Source organism: Eschrichtius robustus, chromosome 10 (assembly GCF_028021215.1).
Source record: "Eschrichtius robustus isolate mEscRob2 chromosome 10, mEscRob2.pri, whole genome shotgun sequence".
NCBI classification, from domain to species: Eukaryota; Metazoa; Chordata; class Mammalia; order Artiodactyla; family Eschrichtiidae; genus Eschrichtius; species Eschrichtius robustus.
Genome location: NC_090833.1, coordinates 12,678,210 through 12,691,557, shown reverse-complemented (window position 1 = coordinate 12,691,557; position 13,348 = coordinate 12,678,210). Strand labels below are relative to the sequence as shown.

Here is a 13,348-nt window from a genome sequence, read left to right as displayed (position 1 = left end):
AATTTTTTTGATCTCTCTTTTTAAAAACTTCATTGACTTCTGTTCTATATTGTTTACTTCCTCCCATGTTCTTGTTCTTTTTATATCCTTTGAGCTGGACAGTTAGTTCATTAATTTTCGACTTTTGTTCTTTTCTTGTAAGCATTTAAGGCTGTAAATTTATAAATACAACTTTAGGTACTTCCTACAAGTTTTTTATGTATAGTATTTTTATTATTGTCATTTAAAATATTTTAAAATTCTACTGTGCATTTTTCTTCAGTCCATAAGTAGTTTTGAAGCTCAGAATTGTTATATCTTTCTGGTGAATTTTTTCTCTTTTTATGAAGTGCTCCTCATTGTTTCTAATAATGCATTTTGTTGTAAAATCGATTTTGTCTTATATTAATATAACTACACCAACCTTCTTTTGATTAATATTTGCTAGGGTTATAATTTTCTCATGCCCATACATTAAACTTTCTGTGATCTTATATTTTTGTAAAATCTCTTGTATATATTATATATGACTAGATTAAAAAAATCTTACTGAGAATCTCTAACTTTTAACTGGTTCTTTGGTCTGAGTACTTGTATTTCTATTATTTTGTACTACCTCTTTATTGAGGTTTTCTTTGTTTCTTCTTTTCTCCTTTCTATTGGATTAATCAAGTTTCTTTATTCTTTTTTCATCTCTGCTGATTTGGAAGGTATACATTCTATTTCTTATTGTTTTGGTGGTTACTTTTAATTTCTTTTTTATGTTTTTATAAAAATAAAGCGCCTATGGAAAAGTGCAGCTATCATAAGAAAATAGCTTGATAATTTTCACTTATATAATTTTTACTTATGTAATCAGCACCCAAACCAAAAACCAGAGCATTCCCAGCATGTCAGAAGTGCCCTTTTGCTCCCTTTTAGTAACTTACCACCTTCTACCCTTTGCAGGTAACTATTATTCTAACTACTAATGATATACTGTTTATTTGTTTATCTGTTATACTGTTTAGTATATGTTATTGTATCTGGATTTTGCACTGTACAGTCTGGATTCTTGTGTCTAGCCTCTTTGCTTAACATTATGTTTGTGAGATTCATTTAAGTTCTTCTTTGTAGTTATAGATCTTTTCTTCTTACGGTTGTATAGTATTTCATTCATAAAGAATATTAATCCATTCTAATATTGATAGGCAGAACTTAAAATTTTTAACATGCATACTTGGTTTAACACTAAAGTTGATATTATTTCCATTGTTTCTAGCTTCTGTTGTTGCTCTTGGAAATTATTTCTAGCTTCTATTGTCGCTATTATTCTAAATTTTGATCCTTTATGGATAATTTGTCTTTTCTCTGGCTGTTTTCACAATCTCTTTGTCCTTGGTTTTCTGCATTCACAAAATGTAGGTATGAATTTACTTTTATTATCCTGTTTGGAACTTGTGTTTCTAAATCTGAAGATTCACCTCTTTCATCAGTTCTGACAATTCTAAGCCATTAGCCTGTTAACTTAAGACCAGTGAGATTTCAAGCAAGATGGTGATACAAGCAAATAAATGTTCAAAAAAAAAAATCACTCTGCTGCTAACTGGTTGGTTACTTTGGGCAAAACATTTAAATGGCTTGTGCCTCAAATTTCTCATCTGTAAAACGGGGACAATAATAATCTCTGTTCTTCCTACATCAGAGAGCTGCTTTGAATATCTAAAAGAAGAATGTACTTGAAATTGCATTGCAAACTGTAATATGGTATACAAATAGCTCAGGATCTAGCTCACTGTAGATGTTCAATAAAATTTGTTGTATACTTAATAAATAAACTAGTATAGGATAATATTATTTAAATATTTTTATTCTTTTTCTCCTTCCCACACCCTCCTTAAAGAAATGCAAGACTATTTGTAATACTCACGGGAGTGATCTATGCATATACACATTATAGATGCATATGAAAAATCGCTATGATGGTTTAGATATAAATTAGAATTTTATTCAGTTCTCAGTATTGTTGCTTTCTAAAATATAAGCCATTGTCACTACTACCGGCGGTGTTTAATGTTGCTAAACTACTGTTGTTTTTTTTGTCTGTACCAGCCATCAGATACTTTGCATATCCTTGTCTTAGGATTCATTTTTAAATGAATTAATATATTTTATGTATCTCCAATTACATTTTATGAAGACAATTTAATGGAAAGTTCATGGGTTTAAAATTAGGCACATCTGGGACCAAACCTTGTCTTTACTATTTCATGACCTTGTGACATTAGGCAAAGTCACTCTACCTTTCTCATCTTCTGTTTATTTTTCTGAAAAATAAGGAATTCATTCACTTATGGAGTGTCTGCCATGTGGATAGTGCTCTTTCAGGTATTTGAATTACTTAATTTGTATCCTTGCAGCAACCTGGCAGTATAGATATTATTCCTGTTTCATAGGAAGGGAACCTGATATCAGAGAAGTAGAGTAACTTGCTCAAGGTCATAAAGGTCGTATGCATTATAGCCCATATTTTCACCTGGATGTCTCATTATAAAACGTGTGCCTTCACTAATATCTGAGAAAGTGCTTTGTATGATGCTGGGTCCCAGGTTGACAGTAAGTGTAGGCTCTTTTTTAGGGCAGTGACAATGTTCTGTAATTTTCCAGCACTTGGCTTTTTTCCCTGCACATAGTAGATATTTCTTAACTCGTTGTTTATTGTCTCTGTTTATGCTGCTGTTTTTTTAATTCATTGAATGTTGACTTTCTAGCCAAAGGGAAAGGACAGTCCCAGACCAGAATGAATCTTAACACTACCTTGGTTGAGGATATAATCAGCTTGGAAGAGGTGGATGAAGAAATGAAGTCGGTGATAGAAGCGCTCAAGGATAATTTCAATAAGACTGTCAATATAAGGACCTCACCAGGTTAGTGACTGAACCTGTGTTTTGGAGAGGGGCACAGTGGCAAAAACATTGCTTTGGCACAGCTGGATTTTAGTCCTAGCTTTGTCACTTACTGATTGGTGACCATGGGCAGTTACTTTACTTCTCTAGTTTTCAGTTTCCTCGTCTAATTCCTACCTTCTAGCTTTGGGACGGGTAAATAAATGAGGTAACATGTGCAATGGTTCTAGCACAGTGCCCAGCACATATTAACACTACATTTATCCATTTAGCAAATACTTGCCTACTATGAACTAGGCATCGTGCTGGTATACAGTGAACAAAATAGGTATGGTCTTTGCTTTCATGGAATAATACTCTCAAAAAATGGGAATTTTATTATTGCTGTACTCTATACACTTGTAGGTATTTAGTCTCATAGTAACTGACATCTTTGGTCTGATTTTTCCAATTTGTCCTATTTGGCCGTTCTTATCGCTTACTGGGAACTAACTGGCTGCAGACCTGCCCACCTGAGGCATTTCTGTACCCCTGAGCTTGACCAGGAAGATTCCGTTTGGGTTAATAACTTCCTGAAAGTGGCTTTCCTAAGTGGGAAATGTCAGAACTGTCTAGGAGAACTGTTTGCAGATGTGATGGAAGAAGTGAGTTGTCAGCTAATGGTGCAGGCAGGCAGGAAAAATCCAATTGCTGTTAAATTGGCCTTTTGGAAATTGTCGTCATCCTAGAGTCAAGCCTGGGACCCCCTCGGAAAGTATCTATGGGAGCTTGCACTGCTCCCACTCACATCTTGCTTGGGGTAGTTCACAAGGAAACTAGAAAGTATTTCATGAACTTGTTCTTAAGAAAACCAAGTGAAAAGTGTACGGCTTCATTTATAAACACCAGCAGAAACAGAGTTCAGAGACGAGATCCAGTGTGAAACCAGAAGACCATTCCGTCATTTGTCAGCCCTGGACTGGGGCATTTCTGCCTTTGCTGACAGTAGAGCGTGCCATTCAATCTCTCCCAACTGTTTATTTTAAACTTGCTTATTATTTTAGGTATGAAGCTGATAAAGTGCTTTGTCTCCCCTGTGCTTTCTGGCCTGTTAACATTCTGCAGCCGAAACCAGAGAGCAGTTTGAGAGGAGCTCAGGGAGAAATGTGATACTTAAAATTAGCCAGCAAGCTCCACTCTTGTTGAACTTAAAAAGATGATGGGCCTGGAAAGAGGTTGGGAGTGTAATTTGTTAAATGTTAACCTCTGCGAAAATGAGGGGCAGGAATGAGGCTGAGGGAGATTCTCGCTGGGGACAGATTGAGGGAAAAGGATTTGATGCATTATGTCGATACGGATTTAGGGAGTGGGAACCACCACAATTGCATACTGAAAAGCCCATGTTGGGACTTCTGTGGCAAAGGATCTTTTGGCAAATCAGGAAGGCTGAATTACGATCTGTTTTCAGAAGGCCTCCCATTGGTATTTCCTCTTTGCTTCTTTCTCTTCAGGGTTATGTCTGTGCAATGTTCTGTGTAGAAATTTGGGCCATGAAGAGACTGGGTGAAACAGGCTAAAGACTTAGCCAGTCTTTTATTTTATTTTATTTTATTTTTTTGCCAGATTCTTTCATACCATCTTTCATTACTATCTGAACCAGCAGGCACTTTTCCTCTTACACGTCCATCTACCAGCAATTTCTGTCTCCAAGATAGTTGATTGCTTTTAATAGTTGTCTAAAATACAGGTTTATTTCTTTGTTCATTCTTGTCCTCTCATTCATTCATCCATCCATCCATCCATACATACGTTGATTTATTCATCAAAGCATTATTGAGCACTTATTCTGTGCTGATTAATAGGTGCTGTAGATACAAAGAGAAAAGACATTGTCCCCACCTTCCAAGAGCCTAGATCCTAATGTGAAGGGATAGACAAGTAAACCAACATGTGTAAAACCATATAGCAAAGCAGAGTGGTGAAGACCATGGCTTTGGAGTTGATCAGACCTGGGTTTGAATTCAGGCTCTATTATTAAGAGCTTTTGTGACCTTGGACAAGTTATACTCTGTGCCTCAGTTTCCACATCTGTAAAATGGTGGAGCTGTCTCATAGGGTTATTGTGATAATGAAAGCAAATAAATTACAGAAAGCATTTAGCACCATGTCTTGCCATGGGAAGTGTTCAGTAAATATTGGTTGCCATTATTGTAGAAGTGTGCATAGGATCCTCAGGAGCTCATAAAGGGTTTGTAATCCAGCCTAGGAGGTCAGACAGGATTTCTGAGATCAGATACAATCATAGCTGAGTGTTAAAGAGTGAGCAGGAGTTATCTGAGCAGAGAAGGGCATCCTCAGTAGAAGGATCCCGAGGCAAGAGAGAACAGGCTGTATTAGAGAAATTGTAAGTAGGTTAGTTTGGTTAAAATACAGGAGAAAGTTGAGAAGTAATAATAATGGCATTTATTGGGCACTTACATATGCCAGGACACAATTATAAGTGCTTTCCATAAACTCTTTCATTTAACCCTCATAACAACTCTGTGAGAGAAGTATGATTTTAATGCCCCATTTAGAAATCAGGAAACAGACGCCCAAAAGGTTGAAGGGACCTTCCTAAGGTCACACAGTCAGGAAGTGGCAGGGTTGGTATTTGAACCCAGGTCACTGGTTTTCAGAATCATGGACTTTTCCAGATTGAAGCCAGTGGTGTCAACAGCCTTCTATCTTGTGATGGTGAATTGAGTACTGTGCTTCAAATCAGATCTTTGGGCCATGGTATGGTACTGCATTATTCTAACAACAATTTGCTGGGACAACTCCCAGTTTGTTTAAAAAATTGACCTCCAGCCCCCGACCCTTTACTCTTTGTGTATCAGAATGAGCCATCTGTGGGTGGTTCTTAACGTGAATGGTAAGGTTTCCTTTTAGTTTTCATTTGCATAGGAAATCAGGGAGTTTGAATAACACCCCTTTTCCATCTGTAACTATATACTTGCCTTCTTGACAAGAAAATTTTGCCCAGGGTTTTCCATAATTCAGATAGAGACAAAGATCAGATCCAGGATAACAGTGAAGTGGTAATAGTTGGTGGGGTTTTTTTTGTTTTGTTTTATGTTTTTTGTTTGTTTTTCTTCCTAAAGGGAATCTAAGTGCCAAAATCAAGGTGGTATCAGGGAACAGTTCCAAACCTGGCTGCATGTCAGAATCATGTGGTGATCTTTAGAAAAACTACAAGCTCCCCAAAATCACAGGCTCCCAAGCCCCTGCAGAATCAGGCTCTCTGGGGGTGGGACCCAGGAATCTACGTGAAAAAGCTCCCTGGGGATTCTGATGCACAACCAAATTTGAATTCCACTGATAAGGGAAAGAGCCTTGATTAGAATTGGAAGTAAGCACACCTGAGTTGGAGCTTGGCTCTTGCGCTTTTTCCTTTGGTTAGCTCTGTGATTTGGCCCATTAAACCTCCCCAAGTCTCTTTCTCCGGTGTCAAGTGGAGACAGTGATAGTGTTACAGACTAGTTGTGAAAACTAAAAGGCCTAATAAGTGGTAACTATTTTTATGTTTATTTTTTGGTGCCTATGGTATACTTGCTTGTTTATATTTAGTTATATTCCTCACTTTAATCCTGTAAAGTATTTTTTAATTGAATTGGAAACCGAGGTACCGAGAACATGACTAACTTGCCTGAGGTTTCATGTTAGTAAATGGCAGTGTTGCTGGAGGGGTGACCAGCTTTTTCCGGTCTCAGCTCTCAAAGTCACGTGTCACAGGAAACCGCTCAGGGCCAGGCAGACCAGGACTGTTGGCTACCCTGGTGCTGGTAAGCAGTTGCAACCTAGTTTTGTCAACATTTCAAAGCCCTTTCCATCACATGACACCACTGCTCCTGTGGAAGCCCCTTGAACCATCTTGCCACATTAGTAAGGGATCCCTAAACATTAGCCAAATCTGAATTGATAGAGACTTAGATGTGGGGCTACCGAAGTCCTTCTGAATTTGAAGACCCTTTATTTCATTTTTCTTTTAGGATCCCTTGATCATATCACTGTGGTAACTGCTGATGGGAAACTTGCTCTAAACCAGATTGGCCAGATCTCCATGAAGTCACCACAGCTGATTTTGGTGAATATGGCCAGCTTCCCAGAGGTAAGGTGACCTTGCTAAAGGGGTCCCTCTCCATGGTCTCTTTTGGAATGCAGGAGGCTGAGTCGAGTCAGGAGAAAGTGTTCCCTCTAGTTTGGGATGAAACAAGAGAGAAGGCATAATAATGGGAACTTCAGGATAAGAAAAGCTCTCTTCCTGTTTGTAAATTCCTTTTCTGTTTAACTCAAAACACTATAGAGGCCAGGCAAGTAATTTGAATACTGACACGGGCCCCATCTAAGACAAACAGTAGTGGCAGCACAGTGATGGGAAGGGCTGGGGTAAACTGTGGCTGCCGTGCCCTGCCTGAAGGGAGCAGCCTTTGCCCAGCTCCTGCTGATGCAGAAATGCAGGCCGGGGAATTAGATATTACCAGGTGTTAAGACGTTTGTTTACAGAAGAAGCCAGTGACCCAAATTTTTATGTAAGATCTTTGTTAAATGTTGATAACTAATTCCCTTTTTTGTGTGTTTTGTTTTAAGACTATGACAAAACCTAATGGGCCACGTTTGGTCTGTGGGCCACCAGTCTGTGACTTTTGCATTAGTATTTGGAGCAAACCTTCCAGGAATTCACATTCCTTTCAAACTGGACTGACCATTGCAGAATATTGCAGAGCACAGTGCTTCCAAGGCTGGAAGGTGGGTTGCATTAGATCATTGCAACCCAGAGGCTATGATTTTAAGTCTGGTTGAGGAAAGTAAACGGGTTTTTCCTTACTGGTCCAGTAAGAATTGACCTGGATCGGGAATCACTGAGGACCTGGAATCTGGTCCCACCTGTCTCGCCAGCTGGCTGTTTGCCCTTGTGTAGGTTGCGTCGCTCTCTGGGTCTCCATTTCCTCATCTGTTAATATGAGGTAAAGGAATCTGAAGTCTCTCCCTATTCCGATGGTCTGTTTCAGCAGTTCTAGCCCAAAGACAGAGACCAAAGTTGAAACTGCTGGATTTGACAAACTGGGTTAGAGATATGAGTAAGAGAAAGCCCTTGCTGTCAGCAGGCTGTTTCAAATAGGAGGGCTCTTGTAGCTGATGTGCTAGGTACATTTGTGAGGGGTATTACTCACTACTCCACCAATCTATTCTCTATACTGCAGCCTGAGCGAACTTGTAAAGATATCTACTGGATTATGTCATTCCCAGGCACCGAGTTTATCAGTGGCTTCACGTAATCTTTAAGTAAGAGATGACTGTGGCCTAGAAGGCTTTGCATGAAATGGCCCCTGCCTGTCTCTGCAGACTCTCCAGTCTTGTGCCACTGTCACCCTTGCACACGGCTCTAGCCACACTAGCCTTTCAACTCCTCAAACCCTTTGCATCCTCAGGGCCTTTGCGTATGCTCTTTCCTTTGCTCGGAACACTCTTGTCTGGCTAATTGCTACTCATATTTTGGATCATAGCTTACATATTACTTTCTCAGGGAAGTCTTCCCCAGTCTACCCAATCTCAATTATTCCTCCACATTTACCACTTTTATACAGCACAGTTCTTTTTCTTCATTGTACTTGTCATTATCAATAGTTATACAGTTATTTACATCTTAATTTTCCAGCTCACTTTCACTAGATTGTAAGCTTGGAATGTAGGAATCACATCTAACTTGCTCTAACTTACACCTAACACTGTGCCTGACACATGGATGCACTCAGTAAATTTTCCTCAAATGGATGAATACTTGTCTTTAGGTTGATGGAAGGGAGACACTCGTTCCTGGTGTTACCGAGGAGCAGAGTAATGGACAAAAAGGGAACTGTCAGCTCTTTCCCTTTCTGGCCCCTCTGAACCACTGAGGCCTCTCTGCCTTGTTCATCTAATCCCACAGGCACTGCGGGCCAATTTAGGGAATAGCCTCCTAATTACACAGTTTGAAGACCTCATCAGGCAGATTGCTTTTCAGAGCCAGCCACTTCTGTTATTAAATAGCAAATGGCATTCACAGAAGAAGCACCTGATTGGCCACCAGAGCATCTTATGAGGCAGGAGGAGGTATTAACAGCTTAATTTTTTCTTAGGAAGTTGGAGTATATCTTCATTTTTCAAGCAAAGCATCTTTGCCATTTCTCCAAGTTGAAATTCTGTGGGTTTTGGAAAAAAAACATTTACAGTCATCTCACTAGAGAGGTTCTTTACAAGGACAGAGTGAGGAAGTGTGAGTTACATTGTCTTTTGAATTCCTTTATCTCATCTGGTGTATATATTAAACAAATAGCTCTAACTAAACATTTCCTTCCTCCAGTTTAGAAGCTGTCCATGCAGTACCCAGGTTTATAGCTTCAAAATGCTGAGCTAATCCTCACTGTGTTTATATAATTCCTTTCTGTTTCATATGCCGTTGGCTTTCTTTTCAAACCTGAGCATTTCTGTGTCATGCCGTAGAGACATGATGCAGATTTACATGCAGAATCTTTTCAGATGCATCAAGGACAGAAAACTGCGTTGCATTTGTTAAGCATGTGTCCTGCTTGATAAATGATGCAGTTGCTGCCTTCCATAAACTTGCCTGCAGCTAGAGTTAATGATTGGAAAAAAAGAAGGGAGTAAAAAAACCGCAGCATGATTTGAACAAGGCAAATGAAAAAAAATTCTGCAGGCTCCATTATTGCTCTTGTGGCAGTAAGAAAGCAAATGTGCGCTGAGCGTCTACGGTGTGACCAGGCACTGCTTTCTCATGTTTTGCTTCATGTGATCAACACAGATACTCTTTATTTTTTTATTATTATTATTATCTTTATCATTAAAATGTGTTTTTATTTATTTATTTTTTAACATCTTTACTGGAGTATAATTGCTTTACAATGGTGTGTTAGTTTCTGCTTTATAACAAAGTGAATCAGCTATACATATACATATTTTTTTATTATTATTATTATCTTTATCATTAAAAAGTGTTTCTATTTATTTTTTAACATCTTTACTGGAGTATAATTGCTTTACAATGATGTGTTAGTTTCTGCTGTATAACAAAGTGAATCAGTTATACATATACATATATTCCCATATCTCTTCCCTCTTGTGTCTCCCTCCCTCCCACCCTCCCTATCCCACCCCTCTAGGTGGTCACCAAGCACCGAGCTGATCTCCCTGTGCTATGCAGCTGCTTCCCACTAGCTATCTATTCTACATTTGGTAGTGTATATATGTCCATGCCACTCTCTCACTTTGTCCCAGCTTCCCCTTCCCCTTCCCCGTGTCCTCAGGTCCATTCTCTAGTAGGTCTGCGTCTTTATTCCTGTCCTGCCCCTAGGTTCTTCATGACCATTTTTTTTTTTTTTAGATTCCATATATATGTGTTAGCATACGGTATTTGTTTTTCTCTTTCTGACTTACTTCACTCTGTATGACAGACTCTAGGTCCATCCACCTCACTACAAATAACTCAATTTTGTTTCCTTTTATGGCTGAGTAATATTCCATTGTACATATGTGCCACATCTTCATTATCCATTCATCTGTCGATGGACACTTCGGTTGCTTCCATGTCCTGGCTGTTGTAAATAGAGCTGCAGTGAACATTGTGGTACATGACTCTTTTTGAATTATGGTTTTCTCAGGGTATATGCCCAGTAGTGGGATTGCTGGGTTGTATGGTAGTTCTATTTTTAGTTTTTTAAGGAACCTGCTTACTGTTTTCCATAGTGGCTGTATCAATTTACATTCCCACCAACAGTGCAAGAGGGTTCCCTTTTCTCCACACCCTCTCCAGCATTTATTGTTTGTAGATTTTTTGAGGATGGCCATTCTGACTGGTTTGAGGTGATATCTCACTGTAGTTTTGATTTGCATTTCTCTAATGATTAATGATGTTGAGCATTCTTTCATGTGTTTGTTGGCAATCTGTATATGTTCTTTGGAGAAATGTCAGTTTAGGTCTTCTGCCCATTTTTGGATTGGGTTGTTTGGTTTTTTGATATTGAGCTGCTTGTAAATTTTGGAGATTAATCCTTTGTCAGTTGCTTCATTTGCAAATATTTTCTCCCATTCTGAGGGTTGTCTTTCCATCTTGTTTATGGTTTCCTTTGCTGTACAAAAGCTTTTACGGATGCTCTTTAAAATTAAAGTTTATTCCATTTTATAGATGAGGAAACTGAGGCTCAGAGAAGTAGAATCTCTTCTGCAGGTTCACGCTGTTGTGTTAGAGCCAAGATTTGAGCATGGGTCTGTTGGACTCTAAAGGCTGTGCTCCTTTCACCATCCATTCGTTAATTCCACAAATATTTTTTGAGTCCCTGCAAGTCAGCTGTTGACTGGAACCCGGATTGTCAAGGATTTGTTCACCTGTCTACAAAAGTTTCATCGTCTTTTGTCCTGTAGCGTAGACATGCACATAGACGCGAATGAGTTAGATTTATTAGTTTAAGAACAGTAATAGCAGACATTGCTAATTGATCGTAGCACGCTTGCCTGCCTCACCCCAGGTGGGGTCTGTGATCTTTCTCGACCCAGTACTCCAAGCAGCTGCAACCAGTGAGTCAGTGTTATCACTGGAGAGCAGCCTCCTGGTGGGCAGCTCTTCAGCGAGGGGGTAAAAGCTAGGAGAGGGAAATGCGATAGAAGTATATGCCTTTTTGTCTGAACCACGAGTAGTTCGGAAGTCACGTTGGGAAAATGACTATAATTCCCTGAGTTTCTGTATCCTTCCATATCAAACTAAAATATACATGTTTAGAGTATTTTAGAACTACCTCTTTTAGTAGATTTCTTTGCAAATGAAACCTCTCTTGGTTCACATTTTTTCTGCATGTGAAAGGACACAGAACATGTATAAAATAGTATAAAATAAGGGTTTTTTGTGTGTGTGGGAGGGTTATAAACATGAAGTAAAAGTAAGTAGATGAGTTTTTCTAGCAGGTCTGAGTCAGTGCATTAATATACTCACTCAACCAGCTTTTACTGAGCACTTACCACACACTAGGCCCTGAGCCTGGGACTGGGAATATGTAAATACTGAGACATAGTTGCTGCCCAGCTTGGAAGCAGCAGTGGGTACTCCCTTGCTTGCCTGGGAAGGCTGTGTGGCAACACTTGGGTCAGAGTGTGAAAGGAGGGTGGTGGTGGTGGGGTGATCCAGCTGAGTTATCAGTCAGTCAGTGAGAAGCTTCAGAAAAGGAAGGTTAGGAGACTTGAAATCAGGCCGCTCCTTCAAAGTGGTCATTCTCCTTTTATTGTTAACTTTAGAAATCTGTGTTTCATTTTATTAAGGAAGATGGCAGTTTTCTTGCAGAGGAAAATTTCATTTCTTCATCCAGCTCTTTTATTTACCTTGGCCATACCCTTTATACACCAGACCTAGTTCCAAATTCTTTTCGGCTATTAGAAAAAAATCAAATTCCCTGTGCCACAATTACTGAATACATTGAGCTACGGGGTCTGGAAGGTAACAGAGACAAAGTAACGTCACTGGATGGAGAGTTGAGGAGCGAAGTCGCCTCTTAACTCTGCCGGTAACCGGAAGCATGACGGGCGAGGTCTTCACTCCCTCTTGCTCTTGGTTTTCAGGGACTGTATCTCTGTATAAGGGATGTGACCTTTACCAGCAGGTCCCTGCATTCGTAAGGAAGGGACTGTACCTTGTTATGTCCCAGGTCCCTTCCAGCTCCAGTAGTCTATGGTCAGAGGTACATTTTAAGAATTTGCAGTTTTAAGCAGTGGACACACTGTTAAATTCTGTAGCCCGAGGGGATGGTTCGTCTGCATGTGGAATGCCGGTTTGTCTTTTTGACCTTATGATAATATGTCATGTCCCTGTAGAATTCAGGTCATTTAAAAATGAAATGGATGAGGTTTCTAGGCACTCCCTTAAAAAACAAAACAAAACCTGGAAAAGTAAAATAGGTGTGCAACAAACCCCATTTATTTAAACCAGAAAGTCTAGGGAGGAGCTCAAGGCTGGGAATTGGCTCTGTGAATCCAAGCAATGTGGATTGGCTCTGGTCAAACCTAAAATTCTTTTGAAAATGTCAGAGGCCTTGTTTTCATGAATTCCACATTGTCATGCCAGTGAAATTATCTTTCTTCCACACTGCTTTCTTTTATGCTTTAGGATTGCAAGCCAGGTGTGGTTATAATGTTGCTTGAGGTGAGATGAGGCACTTGGGGAAATCAGTGTACCAGTGTGCCACCTGGCACGTTAGAGAGCAAGGCTGTGTCAGAAGAGACCCTGGAGGATGTCAGGACAGCAATGCATCAGGGAATAATATTCAGTATTCTGAAATAAGCCATAATGGAAAAGAATATGAAAAAGAATATGTATAACTGAATCACTTTGCTGTACAGCAGAAATTAACACAACATTGTAAAACAACTATACTTCAATAAAATAAATTTAAAAAAAAAAGAGGGACTACCCTGGCGGTGCAGTG

At 39.4% G+C, this 13,348-nt stretch overlaps 1 protein-coding gene across 3 annotated transcripts in view; it reads left to right on the top strand.

Moving 5' to 3' along the window:
- The window catches only part of MRRF (mitochondrial ribosome recycling factor), a 57,827-nt gene that overhangs the window by 9,127 nt on the left and 35,352 nt on the right, over positions 1 to 13,348 (top strand). For 2 of the 3 annotated variants that reach the window (XM_068552125.1, XM_068552123.1), the window contains 3 exons: positions 2,730 to 2,885; positions 6,875 to 6,993; positions 7,473 to 7,631. In XM_068552125.1, the coding sequence (XP_068408226.1) occupies positions 2,759 to 2,885; positions 6,875 to 6,993; positions 7,473 to 7,631 (405 nt within the window). In that variant the 5' untranslated portion in view covers positions 2,730 to 2,758. The remainder of the gene's footprint in view (positions 1 to 2,729; positions 2,886 to 6,874; positions 6,994 to 7,472; positions 7,632 to 13,348) is intronic. The other variant, XM_068552124.1, reaches the window with a different exon arrangement.